The 20,002-nt window shown below is 41.9% G+C and overlaps 2 protein-coding genes across 2 annotated transcripts; one reads left to right on the top strand and one right to left on the bottom strand.

Moving 5' to 3' along the window:
- The first annotated feature begins 481 nt into the window (after positions 1–481).
- Positions 482–12,653, top strand: LOC139633278 (uncharacterized). Its single transcript, XM_071498847.1, has 18 exons — positions 482–703; positions 1,711–1,834; positions 2,347–2,483; positions 2,629–2,798; positions 3,163–3,355; positions 4,125–4,384; positions 5,449–5,534; positions 5,626–5,687; positions 5,914–6,152; positions 7,654–7,843; positions 7,994–8,114; positions 8,302–8,443; positions 8,578–8,730; positions 9,125–9,218; positions 9,299–9,702; positions 9,853–9,970; positions 10,784–10,853; positions 10,960–12,653. The coding sequence occupies exons 2-18, from the start codon at positions 1,711–1,713 to the stop codon at positions 11,286–11,288; spliced, it is 2,892 nt and encodes a 963-aa protein (XP_071354948.1). The 5' UTR covers positions 482–703; the 3' UTR covers positions 11,289–12,653.
- A 2,030-nt stretch (positions 12,654–14,683) lies between these two features.
- On the bottom strand, positions 14,684–19,896 carry LOC139633284 (uncharacterized). Its single transcript, XM_071498861.1, has 4 exons — positions 17,524–19,896; positions 16,869–17,072; positions 16,563–16,773; positions 14,684–16,117 (listed from the first exon to the last, which is right to left on the bottom strand). The coding sequence occupies exons 1-4, from the start codon at positions 18,227–18,229 to the stop codon at positions 15,865–15,867; spliced, it is 1,374 nt and encodes a 457-aa protein (XP_071354962.1). The 5' UTR covers positions 18,230–19,896; the 3' UTR covers positions 14,684–15,864.
- Between the last annotated feature and the right edge of the window lie 106 nt (positions 19,897–20,002).

A 20,002-nucleotide genomic window follows, 5' to 3' on the forward strand; every position in this document is an offset into this window, starting at 1 on the left:
CAGCAGCTTTTACAACCTGCGTCCAAACCGGTCATTGTCAAGTGAGCAGCAAGTGGCAAACATATAACTTCTGGTTTATCAATTCTCCACCAAAATAAAGGCACAACCTGAAAAAATGTATTTAAAAAAATGCAAATAGCTCTTTAGTTTCAGAAAATCGGCAACGTAAACATTTTTTTCAGTTGATACAAGTCATGATAATGTAATAATTTATTAATAAATATGTCATGGTTTTTATGATGACAATTATACAACCACCATGGTAAAAAAATAAGATGCTGAGAATTTAAGGCGTCATCAATGGTCTGATGTATTTTTTTAGTTGATGGCTTCACATTAAAACATTTTCTACGCCGCTCCCCTCACTTTAAGCCACTGTGTCTAAGTTTTCAACATAAAACTTTGACCTTAAAATATTTTGAAACAAGTTATACCTTTTATTTTGAAAATCCACATACCGGATTTTAGCAGGTTGCGTCTGCTAGCTTAAATCCGCGCAGCACCAAGCGCCGCATTTAGCCACAATCTGACCTGAATTGTGTCACTTTGCAGATTTAATGTGCACATTTAGTAGAAGTGAGAGACATTAAGCTGTTTATTGAAGGAGGTGCTTTGAAAATATTGCGCGGAAACAAGAGCTTTTGTTGGGCGTTGACGGTGGTGTAACGAGGATTTGTGTCGCCCGGACTCAAGATGTTCCGAGGTGGGAACAAACTTCTCCTGAATCTGGACGATGAACAACACTTTTATATTTGTTTATATTTTTGTTGAGTTGTGGCGGTGATCTTTGTGCCTTTGTATTTTAGAAAGGCTTTGACTTTCTCATTATTAATTAACCGAGCTGGGAGTTTATTTTTCAATTGATCATTTGGTTATAAATTGTCAACAGTTGCTTCTAAAACCCACATTTATTCAATATGTCATGAAAAGTCAAAAAGTATTGAATTATTTGCTTATTAGCAGCAACGAGGAAAAGTTTAATAACCTTTTCTTACTTATTAATTTACAAACTATTAATTGATTTATTGTTTGATTGAGGCTGCTGCTGATCAGAAACACAACTGTAATGTAAGACCGCAACCAATGATTATTTTCATAATCAATTATAATTTTCTGATTAATTGATTAGTCAGTTGTCCAACCAACAGTCCAAAACCCAAAGGTATTAAGTTTGTAATCGTATAAAACAGGAAATATCAGCTTGCAGAAGCTGAAATCAAAGAATATTTGGCAATTTTACTTGAAAAGTGACTGAGAATTTATTCAATACCAAAATTGTCATCATATTTTTATGGACTGTTAATCAATGAACTAATTTTTGCAGCTTTGCTTTGCTTGTATGAGACTATTGTTTATGACTTTGTTCTACATGTAAATAATGATCATTTTCATTATTTCATTATGATCATTATTTTATAATCAGCCCATAATTTTCTTTAATAGTTTTTAGTGAAAATGACGTTCAAGTTTCTCAGAGCCCAGACTGATGTCTTTAATATGTGTCTTTTATCCAACTAATACAGATCTTACATTATTAAATCTATTGTCATAGACAAAGAAAAACAGCAAACTGTTAAGTCATTATTGATTAATGGATTATTAAAATCAACTAATGGATTAATCGTTTGTTTCAGCTCTTGTTCTGTGTGTGACTGAATGAGTTGAAACCAGTCTCTCGTCCGTCTCTGTCTCTCACCTCCTCACTCACAGATGCCGTCTTTTGACTTCCTGGATAAGGTGGAGCTTTTTGTGCGGACGGGAACGTATCCTGTGGAAGCGTCACAGACTTTAAAGAAGCAAACCAGAGCTGCCAGCAAACACTTCACCTACAAAGGTACTTTGGAGCCACAGTGGAAGGTCACACAGAGAATTTTCTCTCTTAATGCAGAGCAGTTAAAACCTTCACCGTGGATGTGCACCCCTGTACACTGCTCAGGTGCTTCTATAAGGACACACAGCTGCTCATTTATTCATTTTTTAGTTATTATTTAGTGCACCATGAATAAACATGTATTTATCTCTGTTATACTGGGGCGGAGGTAGAACATTTAAAGGCAGAAACTAAAGACAGGAACAAATAAAACCACAGTTATCTGCTGAATGTGTCCCATGTCATTTAGGTAAACTGACTTTTTCATTTGATTTTTTTAAAGTTTTGCTCCTGTAGCCTTTTCTAACTTACTGTAATACATTTTACTGGCACAGTAAGTATCTTAAAAATATGAATTATGGCACATTAATCACAACAACCAGTGCCTGCCGACTCTGTGTGCACTGAAAGAGACACAGAGTGAAGTGTTGTGAGCTTCAGTGTGACTGACTGTAGTTCCTCCCTCTGTCCACCAGATGGCTGTTTGTGGCGAATGTATCGAGGACGCCTCCTCAGGGTTGTCAGGAGCAACGAGGAAGTGAGGGAGATCCTCACCCGTTACCATGACAACAACAACCACGCTGGCCGGGTTCGGGCAGTGAAGGAGATAATGGTGAGTTCAGACCATATTATGTGATTGACAGAACAGTTAGGAGGTGTGATCAGCAGAAAACTGGTAGATTTGTCCTCCGTTATAAAAGCCTGCTGTAGCAGTGTGGGCGGTGCTAGACGCAGAGCTTCCTCCTCTGTTTCTGCAGTTGATGTATTACTGGGTCGGAGTGACGGAGGCGGTGAAGACCTGGATCAAAGCTTGCGCTGTTTGTCAGAGCCGAGGTCCCAGCGAACCACCTGGCCCGCCTGTCCAGTTCTGTCTGGCCTACGGCTGCGACGCCTCCAGCTACAGTTGCCCTGAGCTCAGCTTCCACAGGTCAGACCCCACGTTCACAGCACTGTTTGAGGGCGAAGATCTGAAAGTGCTTGGGTCTCTGCTACAGGCATCTGAATCAAAAGGGTTCATCCACTGCTCTGTTTCCATTTGTCAGACTGTGTCAGCTTTAAACTGTCACACAACAACTATTTGTGTCAATAATAGACAAAAGCAGATTTAAATGGAAGGTGCAGATGAGTATTGTCTGCATAGCAATGAGAGGAAAGGAGGAGTTTTTAATGAGAACGAAATGGGAGCGAAGATGGAACCTCGTGGTTCTCCGCCGGCACTTTCCATTAGTTCTGCTTTGCCTGTGGATTGAGGTCAGATTCAAAAACAAAAATCGTCTTCATCTGTCTTGCAGGTTCCCGAAGGAGGCGGAGCAGCGGCAGAGGTGGCTGGCAGTGGCTCAAAGGGACGAAGGCTCGCTACGCTCCAGTTCCTGCCTCTGCTCCCGCCACTTTGAGGCGTCCTGCTTTACGCTGAGTGAGGAGGGTCAGCTGACTCTGTTAGCAGACGCTGTACCAACTGTCATCCCAGTGACAGAAGAAGACGAGGTGACACGATACACGTCACACATACAGTTTAGATCAACATGACGCTCACTGAATACAGTCCACACAGATCAACATTTAATAAGCACGTTCACACTTTACATCAGGGGTGAAGCTCATGAGCAGCAAAGATATTAACAGGTAACTGTACAACATCTGACCAAACACTCAGGTTTCACAAGAGGATGGTGATTTCTACATTTTGCTCCATTTATACTTAAATAATAATAATAATAATAATAATACTTTTATTTATATAGCTTTTTCAAAACAGTTACAAATTGATGTACATAAATAAAAACAGAACAACGCAATAAAAGACAGAGAAAAGAGGCAAAGTGTCCATTAGCAAGGCGAGTATAACGGGGAGAATTACAGATATGTTTAAAGACATAAAGAAGTGAAGTGAAGAATTAAAACTGGCTTTATACAAGTGTGTTTTGAACAAAATACATACTCTGCTTCTCATCCCTCTATTTAGTCATTTGCCCTAAAATTATGTTTTGTGCTTAACAAAAAAAAGTCAAATGAAACTATTTAACTATTTAATCCATGTGGTTTTTGGTGAATCAAGTAACAGGAGAAGCAGGACTATAAAAATGAGGGTGACAGTTCTTTTATTTTGATGAAACTAATGAAGTGATTTGAAAGAAAGGAAGTGCAAAATCCAGGGTATAAAATAAGTACATGGTAAGGTATTGATTTGTAATGTGAGCAAATGATTTATCACACATTCTTCCAGCAGCACACTCACCACTGTCTATGGTTTCAGGTTCCTGTCCCTTCCGATCTGGACTTCCTTGATTCTAACAGCCTGGAAGACCTGCTCTCCTCCACAGCTGCTGCTGCAGGAACCACAGGCCCCTCTGAACCGGCCTTTGATCGCTCTGAGGTCCCCGTGCAGCTGCAGGAACACCGGTACTGCCTCTCAGCTCCAGATTCAGACTCCAGGGCGGTGCAGGCAGTGAGGGACGAGAAGAAGAGGAGGACCGTCATCGAGCCAAGCTTCGCTGTGTACAACCAGATCGCCAGGTAGACACTGTGATCAACTGATCACTTTAATCATGTTACAAATTACTTTTACCTTTCACGTAATTGAACATGTGTCAAAAACGGGATGTCACAAAACTTCCTGCAGCTTCACTGAAGCAAGATAGAGATTCTTGTAATTGGTTCCAAGCAGATGCTGAAGTAAATCCTGCCACCTGCTGGTTTCCTGTTGGAACACATCAAACCTGCTGCAAAGAATCTCAGTGTTTGGTTTGACAGCACACAACAAAACGTGTGCAGTCTTGTTTTTACCATCAGAGAAATATATCCAAAATTCAATCAGTTTGATCTTTTAAAGACACAGAGACCATTTTACAGGCTTATATCTCCTCAACTACTGCAACAGTCTCTTCACCTCGTTTTTAACAGGATCCAGGAGAAGGGACCACATGACATCAGGTTTATCCTCCTCACACTGGCTCCCAGTACATTTTAGACTTGATTTTAAGATTTGACTTGTAAATCTCTTCACTGCCTCTCTCCATGACATATATCTGACCTCTTAGTACCGTATGAACCAGCCTGACGTCCTTGGGCAGAGGTCTCTCAGTTGTTCCTGAGGCAAAGCTAAAAGCCAGAGGTGGCAGAGCTTTCACAGTCAGAGCCTGAAGCTCTGGAACGAGCTGCCTGAGGATATCAGCTCAGCAGAATCAGTGACCTCTTTTAAATCTCTTCTTAAAACAAACCTTTATTGTAGAGATTTTATTTAATTTTACTTGATTTTACTGACAAAGAGATTTTTAAGGTTTGTACTTTTTCTTGTGAAATTGTATTTGATTCTGTTTTTATTGCCCTGATCCCTCAACTCTTCGCGCTCCTGCTGGTGACTCTGCCTTTGGTTTATTTGCACTGTAACACTCAGACACTTACGCTGTATTTCTGATTTGCTTTTAACTCTGTTGCCTTCTGTGACCTGCTTGGTTTATTCTGCTGCTTTGTATGAAGCATTTTGTAACATGGGTTTAGAGAAGGGCTCTTTAAATAAAGATTATTATTATTATTATTATTATTAGGTGTTGACATTTTTGTTACCTTGCATCCTGCAGGTATCTGAGCCACAGGATCTTACCTATGCAAAGCAAGAAAAGCAGAGGTGCTCTGAAGAGGATGGCCAAGCGCTTTGGCTTAATAGGTGAATTCATCCTCAGTGAACCAGATTATTGGATCTAATTCAGATTAAATGCCTGCGGAGATCATTTAGAAACATTTCTCTTGTGTTTCAGATGGAGTGCTGATGTACACACGAGTGTCTCCTCCGCTCAGAGTGCCGCGCAGCAGAGAGGAGGTAACCACAGTGTGTTGTTCAAATAAAACAACCACCTACACATTGTTTTCTTTGTCAGAATCAATTCTAGATCCATATTTTTGGTGCAGTAAATTGATAATAGACATTAATTCAGAGATATGCAACATAAGGCCAGATTTCTTCTGCACTGGTCAGCACTTATATAAACATACATGCATTTGGAAGAAAGAATTCTGCATATCCACATGTTGCCCTCTGATCCCAGGTGAGCTCGATCCTGCAGCAGTTCCACGACAACCAGGGTCACTACGGTCAGGGAATCTGCCAGCGAGAGATCACAAAGCATTTCTACTGGAGCACCATGACCCGGGACCTGGCCCGCTGGATCTCCAGCTGCCACACCTGCCTCAACAGGACCAAGAGGAAGTGGCTCCGCTGCAGCGTCAACAGCTGCAACAACTGCTGCGGGCCGGTGGAGCGCGGCCTGGGCCTCACCTTCCACAAGTACGAGTCCATTTCTACAGATTGACCTGGTTCATCTGCAAGAACAACAGATGCTACAGCTAAAAAGTTAGCTAGCTAACAATGAATCATTCAGATCACTTTGGTTAAATGATCAGCACTGACTGAAATTATAATCCAGAAGACTTCTGTATCAAAAAATCAAAATCAACCATGAGATGCTTACTTTCCAGAAGCTGTTTGTTGTGCAGTGATTTTGTCTATTTTTTGTATCTTCTATTCGTTATACACATAATAAGCATTAATTTCAGTGGCTAACTAGCTGTACCCTCACAGCTACATCCACAAACCAGACGTGTTTCCTTTTAATTAATCGACAAAATTCACACTTACAGCTGCCAAACATTGTCTTTAATCATTAAAGACATTAAAGACAATTGAGTCTCCGCTGCCACCAAACTAAACTCCACTCAACAGGTCTGAGTTTACAACCACACCAGTGGCTCTGTGCTGCTGTAGCTGTGTAAAGATGCTTTATTATTTTATACATTTATTATTTCTTCATTTGGATCCCATCCGCTTCCACACAGTGGCTGCTAATCTTCCTGGGGTCCACACACAAAAACAACAAATAAATCAAACAATTAAAATCACACTTTATCAATAAAACAGAAAAAACTGAATAAGACACAACACGACAAAATAATAAAAAATAACTGTAAATGGAATATATGTTCATATAGTGAATTTCCACATGAAATATATGTACATATAAAATAAAGGCACAAATTTAGAAATAATATATGAAACCTGTTAGAAATTGGATCAATTTTATGTATTAACGTTTATGTCTAATCCATACAAATATTTATGTTTATGTACTTATGCGTATATTGTAGAAATATGTTGCATAAATGTAAATCCATCCCAAAGCCTGTCAATATATGTTGATATAATCTACAGTAGGGTCCAAATGTCTGAGAACACTTTCCCAGAATGTGAAGATCAAATATGTTAAAACTTCATGGGAGATTAATGAGGAAAACATATGTATGTTGTTTTCATAAACCTGCATAAATAAATTGGAAAATTATAACATATAAAATCCATCATATTGATATTTTTTAATATATGGATACAAATACTTTACTGTGGTTATTTCATATATTTTATAAACTTATATCTTCATATATATGTGATGATAATGTAGGTGACACATATGGCAACATCACTTTTGATTTCGGGACATAAACTGTATGTCATATATTATGTTTCTGTGTGGGACAAGATTGTCACAAATGCACAATAACAAGAAGAAAATGAAGACCACAGTTACGTCTGTATGAGATTCATCAAATTTAGTTTGAGTAACTTTCTGGAAGTAAATCTGTAAGCTGCTGTAAACTGATGCTAACATGCTCACATCCCACCAAACTCACCAAAACAGAGATTTTCAGGATTAACTTCAGAACCAGTTTCGTTTAGTTGAGACCTTTATCTGTAGTAAAAATCTATTTTACTTTATATCCATCTCTACCTTCAGGTTTCCTCTCCACAACGCCGCCCTGCTGGCTCAGTGGTTGAAGGCTGTCGGTCGGACTTACTGGCATCCTCGGCTCCGCTCGTCCATCTGTTCCACTCATTTCACGGAGGACTGCTTCGACCGCAGCGGAGAGAAAGTCACCCTCCATCCAGACGCTGTGCCCACACTGTTGGTCCACAGCGACTCAGCAGTAAGTGAGGAGTTAGGTCCAAGTGAAATGACAGTAGTAGTAGTAGTAGTTACTACTGCACCTCCTGCACCAGCAGAAGCTTGAGTTCTGTTTTCCTGCCAAAATATTTAGCAAACTGATGCAGAGTGTTGTGTGAACTTTTAATCGCAGGCCCACTTTGCCAAGTACAACGCTGTGGAGCTCTACCTCCGTAAACGCACTTATCCTCAGGGCCTGAGCTACGTCGAGAAAAACACCTTCAGGAGGTTCTGCAAGAAGTTTGCCATCAAAGGTTTGTAGACACCAGAGAACCTCAACATAGAACAGGTCAGAAGGTTCCTCCAGGAGCAGCATGGAGTGTAACTTCTGTATCACCTGATTTCTCAGTGTAACAAAATGCAAAAACATCTAGATCCTGTTATGTTCAGAGTCAAATGAGCTTAGTCTCTGTTCATTGTTTTCATTCCCCGGTTTCCCAGATGATGAGCTGCACATGGTGAAGGGAGATCAGGTGCGTTTGGTTCTGAGGAGCCGACAGCAGGTTGAAGTCGTCCTCATGGACTATCATGATGAGCTGAACCACCTGGACGTCAACAAATGTCTCCGTCTGCTCAGCGAGAGGTGAGAGGGGAGCTTCTTCATCACGGTTAAATCATGTTTGTCAAGATGAAGCCTTTATGATCCTGCAGAGACCTGGACCAGGTGGCTGGTAACACCAAACACACCCCCCCCCCCCCTCTCTCTCTCTCTCTCAGGTACTTCTGGAAAACCATGAGACCTGACGTGGTGCAGTGGATCAACAGCTGCTCCCTGTGCAACAGAAAGAAGAGGAAGAAACCAGGAAACCAGACAGAAGAAGGAGGATCAGCGTCGCTGGGGTCACCGCAGATACATGAAGGTTTAGACAGGTGACTAAATGACTGAAACGATGAACTGATTATTGAGATAGTTGCAGATAAATTTTCTATTGATCCAATAATCAATAAATCGTTTCAGCTCTACAAAGCTTTCAGTCCTGTAGAAACACTGTGTTTTGATCATGAAGCAAAAAAGAAAAGTTGTCTGGTTCTAGTTAAACCAGAAGGAGCAATAACAGTAGGTGTAGTACTTGGAGTATTAGTGGTAGTACTCGTAGTACTTAGTAGTAGTACAAATACTAGTATTAGCACTCAGACAATAGTAAGTAATGAGTGCAGTGAGCAGCAGGTTTGACATGAGCTGTATCCGTAGAAACAGATGTGACGACAGCAGTGAACCATTCATGTGTGCGTCCTCTTATTCTCTCTGTCTGTTTATTGACAGTGGGAAGGAAGACGATGAGGATGATGGTGGTGGTGGTGATGGTGATGAAGGTGGTGGGGATGAAGAGTCAGTACTGAATCCAGAGGACAGAGTGGTAGGTTTCTCAGTTTCATCCAGCAGAGCGACGCTGATTCGATCCATGTGCTGGATTTTAAAAGATTGTTGTTCGTCCAGATTCAGATTCAACCTCAACCCGAGGATCAGACTCAGCCTGGAGACCAGAAAGAAGGAAGTGACGCTCGGGACGGCAGCGGAGCACATCACTACGTCAGAGTCCAGGGTGTAAACAGACCCCTCAGAGGGCCACATCCTCCACCCAACACAGCCACAAGCAAAGTTCAACCTCCAAGTCCAGACAGGGGACGAAAGACCCCGTCCAAACCCCAACCCCAGGACCATGGCTGCGTCCAGCGCCCGGTGAAGAGGAGCGGAGACCTGGAGGCAGGCTCTTCAGCTAAAAGGAGCTCCAGCTGTGGCCTGGATCCTGTGGTGGCCCCGAGCACCAAACCCTGGCCCGTCTTCACCATCGCTGGCTCTGCACCTGTACACGCAGCCAAACCACCCCCTGAGGTGGACAGGTGCGATTGACCCCAAAAAATGTATTTTATACATGAAGCTACTTTCCTTTAACTGACCCCCTTTATAACCACTCAGTTAATTCACGTGTGTAAATGTATTAGTAGAGATGCGACACATGCACTGACAGCTGTACATGTGTGTATGAGCAGCCCTGCTGTCCTTCAGAGGCCCAGGAGGCTTCAGGCCCGGACCATCGTCCAGCAGTGCAGTCAGGCGAAGGTTAAGCTCAAACCCGCCCTGGACGGGGCTGAGGCTCAGTGGGCTGAGGTGGGTGTTTTCATTTTGTTTTACTTTATTTTACCTTTTCAGTGATGGACAGGTGGCTGCTGGTCTGTCAATCAGGCACTTTGGTTTAAAGTGAAATATTTTGACATGAAATTGAGACGGAGATTGCACAGGAGGACCAGGCGGATGGATATTTTCATGATGGATCGTCAAAAATAGTTCCAGCTTCCAAATCTGCCTGAAACTACAGATTGTTTTTACATTTCTGTCTGTGTACAGATGAAAAAAAGAGATATTGTTTATGATTGTTTATGATGAAATGTGGTCAGAGCCAGGCTAGCTGTTTCCAGCCACTTACAGTCTTTATGCTAAGCTAAGATAATCGCCTCCTGGCTCCAGCTCTGTACTTCCTGTGGGTGAGGTGAGGCTACTGTATTTATACTGTACAGAACAATCAAGCAACAATCAATGGGGCTGAGAAATGAAGCTGAAAGCTGCAGTTCCTCCAATGACCACTAGAGTCTGGCTCCAGCAGTGAGTCAGTCCCCATCGACTCCCATGTTAAAATGTCCAACTTTACAGCAGAAAGAAACATGTTTACAGCCTGGTACATTTGAGGGCGTGGCCTCTTTGAGTGACAGGTGAATGAGCGTACAGTATGCTTGCCACAAACCAGCATGCAACAAAGTCTCGGCTCCACACGCCTCGGTGCACAGATTGAAAACACGCCAACACTTTTCTACAAACAGATGATTCTGATTATCAGAATAATTTGAAAGACACTGTAACCATGTAAAAACATACACACACTATTTACTTGTAGTGACTCCTTGTGAACTGGGTCTCTGTCCTCAGATCCAGGAGGGGATGGTTGTGTACGTGGGCTTTTTCCAAGGAGCCACTGAAGACGTCACTCATGAAATGGGTGAGATGTCTTTTACTTATATTCTGATTTCATGTTTTCTTAGTTCATAATCTAATGGTTATCGAATTGAAATCTGTTAATTCAGTTTAGTTCGTCCTCTCAACAGCCAGCAGCCTGATGACCACTAAACTCTTCCGAAGAGCCACCGGGTGCTCAGTGTCTGTTCTCGACCTTCCCGGGAGCGTTTTATTTATCCCCCAGGACTCTCTGCTCGGGGAGCCGGTGCCTAAGAGAAGGGTGCAGTATAAAGGTGGGTGTGAGCCCTGGTGGGGCGCTCAGCTCTTCTCCAACCTGGTGTTCACCTGCAGAGAGCTCATGGCGGACTCTGTGAAGTGCACGAAGGCGGGCGTGAAGGTGGAGCAGGGAGTCTACGGACAGAGACAAGAGATGGTCCTGAGCTCGATGGAGCCGCTGACGCTCCTGCTGGAGTTCTGAGGTACACCTGAACATCGGGGGCGGGGCGTGGGACGTCCTGCGAATCTGAACCTGCTGTGCCTGAATCAGAGAACTTACCTGTTCTCACTTCCACGACTCCTTGTCAAGCTTTTTTCTGTGTGAGGGTTCCCCAGCTGATTGGTTTTATAGAGATCTCCTGCAGACAGAGCTTTACTAATTAATTCATATTAAGTATTAGTTCAATCAAAAAGTCCAGAAAGTAAGAAACCAGAAGAACTAAAATCAGGAACTGAGCGACTATGATTCAAGGACAGACTAAAACTAAAAAGAAAACAACTAAAAATCATCATGTTGTTGTTTGTAATTTCTGGATTCACTCACTGACCCTCTGAGACCAGCTCAGCAAAGTAACACATGTCCAGCCCTTGTCCTGATTATGGAAGATACTAGTAAAGCTGTAAAGCTGCAACAATTAGTTGATGAATCAATGGAGAGACAATTCATCTGCAACTATTTTAGTCATCATCGTTTTCAAGCCAAGATGTGAAATATTCTCTGGTTTCAGCTTCTCAAATGAAAGGTTTTTCTTTGACAGTAGATGATAAAATAATCAGCAAATAAATTTATAACTAAAATAGTTGTTATCTGTAGCTCTGTACTGGAGCGCTCCCTTGTTAGCAATAAGTGTGTTTCAGATGCCATCTCTGAAGGTTCTGCCCCTGCGTTAGCTCACAGTAACTAAATGTTGTCCCAGGTTCCTCTGGACCAAACAGGTTTAGTTCCTGAGTTCCTCAAAAGGTTCTCGGTCCAGTTCCTGTGGTGGAAACACCTCATCGGTGCTTTTGGACTGTTAGTCATATCTTCATCGTTACATTCAACAGTAACTTTAAAGCCCTCTGGAGAAGTTCCCAACGTTCTCTTGTTGAACATTAGGTTCTCTCTGTTGTCCTGTTACAATGTTTTTAACTTTAGTCTGATTTAAAAAAAGGGAAGAAAGAATTATGTTATGTTCACAAACAGACACTTAAAGGATAAGTTTGATGTTATTCTCTCTTTTAAGAAAATGTTACTCAAACAGGAGGAAATGGTGCATTTGTCGGGGACTATTTTCATTTGCGGATTAATCCACATTTGGTGCTCTCCTAACAGTGTGTGTGGGACTGAGTCTCAATAAACTGTAGTGTGTGTTCATGGTGATGAAGGAACGTGTCGCCCACGGCAACAGTGTGACTCACTGATGTGTTTTAATAGTTTCACAGGATTTGATGATCATCAGTAGGTTTACATGCAGGCTGTTGTGTATTAAAATGTCTCCAAACTCAGTTTAATTAACTTTATCTTTTGTTCATATTGTTTATATTGTATAGTTAAAATCTTGATATTAAATAACTATTTTTTGTAAAATAAAATGTGCACATTTTATTCATTGAGTTGTTTATAACTAGTTTTCTCAGTTAAGAAACTTTTATGACGAAGAGAAAACCATAAGCACCAATGTGAGTCATGATGTGAGTCACTTTTAATGAATTCATCAGCAAAATCAAGTTAATTATTCAACCAACAATCGACCAATAGGAGCAGCGTCAACATTTCTCTGATCTCATGGATTTTATCATCTTTACACGCAGAGATGCTTCGGTCTAATTTAACATCTACATGAGAATTAAACCAGACAATAAACTGGAAAAATACTAAAACAGAACAATAAAACAAGGTGACAGAAAAATAACGAATTAAAGAAGAAGTTGTTCTCTTTAATTCATAATCATTGCATGTGCAAATAATACACAACATTTCAGCATGCGCATGGTCATCCTTGATGTTGTGACTTTTAGGCTTTAAAAAACTGAACAGTTACAAAATACGCAATTAATACAGAAAGTAAACACAGTTTCAAGTCTTCTTGCAAAGCTCTGTTGGATTTGCAAGGCTGCTACAACTTCAGTCTTTTTTTCTGTCACTTCAGTCACACTGAAACAGATGCTCCATAAATTCTAAAGACGAATCATTTTTCAATAAAAAAAACTAAACATTCAGGAACAAACAAAGCAAAAACAAACAATATCTTTCAAGTTTGAGTCAGTTTCTTCAAAAACAAACTGTGGTGCTTTCTCCGACAAATCAGTCTCTGACAAACTACTTACGTGAAAAAAGGAAATAGAAATAAATATAAGCTCAAACAACCAAAACACACCCACTCAAAATGGCATTTTCATGGCAGTGCAATAACAAAACATCCAAACTACAAAAAAGTGGCCTGTTAACTGTATCATCAACTGTTTCTGTTTGGATGGATTTTAACCAGAATATTAATCAGTCAGATCATTTTAACCCTGTATACTTTATGGTGGTGTGTGTCCTACACATTTAAGCAGCTTATTGTTCTTTTTCTTTCTATTTTAATGGTTTGAAAAAAACAAAAACACCCAGAGTTTGGAGATTTTATCTGATGATTATGACGATTACGAGATAATGCACATTAGACTAATAGAACAGGAAGTAGCCTGAGAACCACCAGGTTTTTCAGTTGTCTTCAGTATCAAATTCATTCAGCGACGGTCATCAGTACGTCCGATGTTGCATAGCAGAGAAGAAACGTTAACGGATGTATTTCATTTTTCAAAATGTAAACAAATACAGGCTAAAAACGTCGTACTTCCTGTTTCTTGTAAAAGTAGAAAAGACTGTGGAATAATTGTGATGAGCCTTTTCCCTGTTTTCTGACATGCAACATACCAAACAATAAATCAAACAAATGTTCAGTAGATTCATTAAAAGTGATGTTGTTAGTTGTGCCTCTGTACAGACTGTTCTGTGCTCTGTGACGAAGAGGGACCTTTATTTTGAAATCAGCCACCGAGGAACACATAGTTCAAATATAATTTAAAGTAGAGCCGCAACTAACTATTAGTTTAATCGTTTTATTATTGATTGATCTGCCAATTATTCACAAAATGTTGAAAAAAGGCCCATCACAACATCCTGGACTCAAATGTGAAATCCTCAGATGTCTTATTTTGTCAAACCCAACACATTTACAGTAACCTAACAAATTCTCACATTTCAACCAACAAATGTTAAAAAAATCAATGTGGAAACAATTGCCAATGAATTAATCAATCAATCCAGTCATTGCTTTAACTCTAATTTAAATTGTTTGAGTGATATTTTTTATATTATTTCAGAGTTAAATTAGCTATTTAAAGCCGAAATCACTGTTTAAATATAGTAAAAAACCAGAGGAAAACATATTGTGAAATTTTCCATGTTAATTTGTTATGAAATATAAAGGAAAGTTTATGAAAAGCAAAATTCATCTATCTTCAAAGCTTTGTCTTAACAATTGAATTTATTTTGCAGCTAAGAAAATTAGGTAGTTGGTTCATAGATAAAATAAGTGATACATACATTTTTTTTATTATAAATTTTAAAAAAAATTACAGTATTTAATATATTCCCCCCAAAATTCAAAATATTCAAGGTGCAATAAGGATTTTTTGGGGGGAAAAGCTGATTGATAATTGATATGTATTTGTTTGTTTATGTTTTTATTTGGATCCTTTTAGTTCGAGGCTCAAAGAATCCATCATCATGGACCCTTAAATATCCATAAAAGCTACACTTCATTAATAATTAGATGGGATCTTAAAACAAAGGCTAAACTCCTGCTCCTGTATTAATGAGAAGGGCAGGAGCCTATAAATACTGACACAAACTGAGCGGCCCCGATCTCCTCACACTGACCAAAGTCTGGCTGCTTTTTATTTAATAACACTGTAGATTCTCAGTAGCCGCCTTTATTTTACACTGTGACACTGTGCCAATATTTATATTAAGAGACTGAAAATGAGGTGTGGTCAGGAGCATTGTTAGCACATTGCTATCTTGAGGCAGCGTTGACTGCGTGACTGACCAATAAAAACCTGGTGCAGTATCAAGAGAATATGTGGCTACATGGGGGGGCGCACAACGCACACACTCGGCCTGTTAGGCACAGTACAACCCTTCTGAACCACTGTCACTGTTTCCCAGCATTAAAACAGCAAAAGTGATGCGGACGCCCTCGATGCATTTGCACCACATGCTTCAGACTCTACGCTTCGGACGGTTAAAAAAGAGCCCAAAGAGTCTGAGTAAGCATGTGGGTATTTTGCTGATTGCGAACTGGATCCAAAACAGAACCAGTTCTCAAAACCCAACCCCGGCTGCCGGCCTGTGTTTGTGCTGGCCACGCCTCTGGCTGTTATTTGATACTTTTATTTCAGCATCAGGTGAGGATTTATGCTTGAAGCTGAGTGGACGGCTCACAGCTCATTCAGTGCATGTGCCCTGGAATCCAGCTTCGCTAGTGCTTCATTTTCAGGAACTTTCAAGCCAAACGGTTGAAAATCATTCAATAATTATCATATTTAGGCACTTTCATTAGATTTGTGTTGTTTAACGTCTGAAGACCGTCATTGTGCCTCATTTATGGCTCCCTTTTACTTTTACGTGCATCATCTGCTGCCATCTTTTATGATTTACTGCAGATTGCGTGCCTTCATTTCCAACTCTGTCTTCTTCTCGCTTCAGGAGGATAAAACCTACTTTTCCAGTTCTCATATCCTTCTGGTCCTCAGTCCCCCTCCCACACACAGTCACATTCTCGTAGTGGGTTCCTCTGGCGCATCGTGGTGATGACGGTGATCCTGTTCTCGGACAGCTCTCTGAGCTGGTTGATCAGCTCCTGTACGCAGGGGCTGGGCCAGGGGTGACCGTTCAGGTAATCTCTGAGGATGAAGGAGCGCTCCACCAGCAGCTCCAGCTGCACCAGGTGTCGTAGCCGGTGGAGGCTCAGCAGGTCTTTCTCTGGTTCTCTACGGAAAAACCTGGAGACACAAAGAAAGGATGCAGCATGAAATGAACAAACATGATAAAGCAGGTCTAGGTTCTATATTAATACTGTGAAAGTATCAAAGCCTCAGTCCACAGAGAAATGCACACAGCCTGTATTCAGAAACTGAGCCTTAAAACCAGCCGTCAGGACTTCTGCAACTTTGTGATGTCACAACAAAGCAGTCACCACCCTCAGCCACGCCCCAAGCCCCGCCCACCAAATCCAACTTTGGTTTCTCTGAGTGTTTACCTGAAAAATGCTATTTTTATATTTGATCACTCAAAAACAGTCAGCCAATCAGAAGAGAGGCTCAGATCCTCTCTCTCTTCTGATTGGCCACTGAGGCCTTTTCAGTAATCGGCTCAGCAGCCCTCACAGGTCGGTGTGATTCCAGGCTCTGTGACACTGAACGCTGGTTTCCTGGTTTTCAGGCTCACCGTATCCTGAGCGTCCTGAGCTGAGGGAACAGCATGGGGATCCGTCTGCAGAGGCTGCCGCTGGAGCGGTTCTGCTCGATGTCCAGGTGCTCCAGTGCCGGGACTTTAGGAGCGATGGAGTCCATGTCTTTCAGGGTTATGGCCACACGCAGCGTCAGCCTGGTCACACTGGACGGGATGGTGGTCGTATAGGTAGCAAGAGAATTACCACCTGAGAGGACAGAGAGCGGCAGGAACTTCTACATCTGGTTAACCAAGTATTTATTTGTCCCTGTGCCACAGAGGAACAAACTGTGACTCACTGACCGATGATGGTGAGCGTTTCCAGCTGCTGCAGAGGACTGAGCCAGGACCTGAGGCGGCACTCGATGCCCTCTCTGATGTACCTGTAGCGGACAGTCAGCGACCTGAGCGAGGTCAGACTCCTCAGGGCGTTCTCCGGCAGGATGGTTTCTGGGTAATCCACCAGCTCCAGACTGGTCAGCGCCGGGCCGCCGTACCGGCCTGATCCTGAAGGACCCAAGAAGATTTTGTTGGAATTTTCACACAGGAAGTGGAGTGATAGAACAAAGGTCCCTGTCTAGACTGGAACTGTGGACGTTGCTGTTCATGGTCCAGGTCCTCACTTCAGTCACAGCCTGACATTAAAGAAAACTGCGATGCAAATCTTTTAACACCAGTGTGGAGCTCAACGTTTACTTGATTATTGATTTATGGATTGACAGAATATTTACTGACAATTAATTAACCATTTGAGTCATTTTTAAAGCAGAAATTACAAATGTTGGCAGATTGCAGCTTCTCAAAAGTGACTGGTTGTTGCTTCACTTTGCTCTGTGTGATAATAATTTAACTATTTTGGGGTCTTGGACTGTTGGTCAGACAAAATAAGGAGTTTGAGCCACTTGGGCTTGAGGAGATGATCAGTAGTTGCAGCAGTGACTGACTGATACCGGCTGACCTGGCTGCTGCGGGTCCGCGGGGCTCAGGTAATCGTCGGGCAGCGGCTCCGGCGGTTCCCCCCTCATGCCCCAGGACAGGTGCCTCAGCTTCTTCAGGCTCAGCAGCAGGTTGTGGAAGACCCCGCAGGGCACCGGCCTCACCGTGTCCAGGCCGTAGCCCTCCCCCTGCTGGTGGAAGAGCAGGTACCGCAGGTTGAGCAGGTGCGACACGGTGCGGATGAACTGCACCGTGCAGGGCAGCCGGACGTTGCACACGCTCAGGTGGGTCAGCCGCACCTGCAGCTGCTCGCCCACACCCCGCCCCAGCATCGCCTCGTCCCAGGTGGCGTTCCGCACCCCGAGGTCCCTCAGGGCGGGGAACCGCGACAGGTTGTCCAGGTATTTCTCTTTGTACAGACGCCCACCGTCCACGAACACGATGGCGGTGAGCGACGGGAGGAACTTGACGAGCCGCCGCCACTCTTTGCGCCGCAGGTGTCGCACCGCCACCCGGGTGAGCTTGCGGTACTGCAGGGTGTCCCAGAAGCCGTAGGTGTAGCGGCGGAGGTCGGACAGCACCACCGTGTAGTCCCTCCACAGGGACGGGTGGTCGATGAGCTTCTTGAGGTACCTGCAGCAGGTGCGGAGCGTGTGTTTCTCCTCCGTGCTCAGGTAGCTGAAGACGCACACCCAGACCTCAGGGGGAAGCTGCGGCGGCTCCTCCATCGGCGAGAGGCTGCGGCTCGGACCGCCTGAGGAGAGCACGACACGGGGACCGGAGCTGCAGGAGCCGCTCTGTGTGAAGTGAAACACGGTCAGCAGCGTTTATTCACTGCTGCTGTTGAGACTGTTCCAGTCACACACACCGCGGGTCCATGTTTACACCGCACTGACGAGCGCCTGTGAAGCCGTCGCGCTGTGATGACGTCAAATATTTAACCAACGTTAAAGAGCTCTTTTAAACATAGGCTATATATTTTTAAATAACTTAAAAAATACTGTTAATATAAACTGTTGGTTATTTATTTATTTATTGTATTTTATTATATTTATATTCTTTTTCCTCCTTTGTATTTCGTGTTTTTTTTTTTTTTTTTTATATATATAATTTTTTCCTCCTTTATATTTCTTGTGTTTTGTTTTTTTTTTGCTTTTATTTTCCTCGAAGTGATCTGATTTTACTTATCATTCACAATGCTTAACACTTTTGCCACATAATGTCTAATTATGAGGGGAAGCATTTTTCATAATAAGAATATTTTCTACCTGTGATGAGAAAGGGATCTCAAAACAAGTTGTAACCAGAACTGTTTCTAACATTAGTGGTTCCTATCAATGACTAAATAAACAGAGACAGACACTTTAGCAATCTGCTGTTAATAGGTGGAGGAAAAATTCAGGGAGAGTATTGATGTCTCTTGAGTTAAAGTGTATTTGGCAATAGGAGGAAAGAAGCCACAATATACTGTACAACACCACAAATCTGGTCCTGTCTGTAGCATTCAGTCATCACTGGGAAAACTGTGTTAAAGTGTCTCTATATCTATAAACAAGCCTCCTGTCCCCTTTAGCACATACTGAACCCAACACATTGACAGTTTCTGTAGTCTAATACAGAATGTATTAGACCCCCAGGACAGAAAAAGATTGGGAAACATAGATAAAGTCACACAACTAAAGTTTTCTATAAATGATAACAGAGAAAACAGTTAAAAAGAAATTGTTACAACATTCAAGGATTATCATAACAGACTAATTAACCTTAAATATTGATATGGAGCCTTCACTAAGATATTTCTCGTTAACTGATAAAATAATGAAGCTCTGGAAAGAGACAGTATGTGTGGCTAGATCAGAAATATGTGAAAAATAAAAGAAATGAGGACTATAAAATCAGCTTATAGTTAAAGAGATGGCGTTTGGAACGACACCAGAAGCTTCATAATTGAGCAGCTTTCAGGAGTTACTTGGTGATTTGCAAAAAACAAACAAACCAAACAATGTATTGGATTACAGCCAATCAGTCTACGTCTCTAATTGCCAGTTGACAGCTGATGCCTGTGATAGAGAATGCAGAGCAGCAGGTTTGGTGTGTGTGCTTGTGTGTGTGTGTGTGTGTGTGTGTGTGCAAGTGTGTAAGTGTGTGTGTACTCAGTATGTTGTGAGTTTACCTCTACTGTGTTGTGCAGATACTGTGTGTAAAACAGTTTCACTGTCCAACCAAATTTCCATCCATGGTGACATTACTGTTGCTATATCATTTGCATATTAGACTACACACACACTTTCTCAAATCTGAGCACACAAACAAACTGAGATACAGTTTAACAACACTCAACACACACTGGCAAATAATATCATATCTGCTCATAGTCCTTACTTTCCTTTGAGCTTAAGTCGACTTAAACTCAATTCTGAATTGTGAAATAATATCAGAGAAAACAATAAAATCTAAGGAGATGATTTAAGTCATGTTAAAACACAGCTGAGTCTGTGGGT

This window comes from Trachinotus anak, unplaced genomic scaffold (genome assembly GCF_046630095.1).
Source record: "Trachinotus anak isolate AG129_WGS33_773 ecotype Australia unplaced genomic scaffold, CSIRO_AGI_Tana_v1 ptg000015l, whole genome shotgun sequence".
Lineage (NCBI taxonomy): Eukaryota > Metazoa > Chordata > Actinopteri > Carangiformes > Carangidae > Trachinotus > Trachinotus anak.

Bases quoted from the DNA above. Each gene is read 5' to 3' on its own strand.
- LOC139633278 (XM_071498847.1), top strand. From the start codon at position 1,711: ATGCCGTCTTTTGACTTCCTGGATAAGGTGGAGCTTTTTGTGCGGACG. The intron at 1,835-2,346 runs GTACTTTGGAGC...TCTGTCCACCAG, and splicing joins CAAACACTTCACCTACAAAG to ATGGCTGTTTGTGGCGAATG. The intron at 9,971-10,783 runs GTGGGTGTTTTC...CTCTGTCCTCAG, and splicing joins CTGAGGCTCAGTGGGCTGAG to ATCCAGGAGGGGATGGTTGT.
- LOC139633284 (XM_071498861.1), bottom strand. From the start codon at position 18,229: ATGGAGGAGCCGCCGCAGCTTCCCCCTGAGGTCTGGGTGTGCGTCTTC. The intron at 17,073-17,523 runs GTCAGCCGGTAT...TGGGTCCTTCAG, and splicing joins CGCGGACCCGCAGCAGCCAG to GATCAGGCCGGTACGGCGGC. The intron at 16,774-16,868 runs GTCAGTGAGTCA...CTGTCCTCTCAG, and splicing joins GGAAACGCTCACCATCATCG to GTGGTAATTCTCTTGCTACC.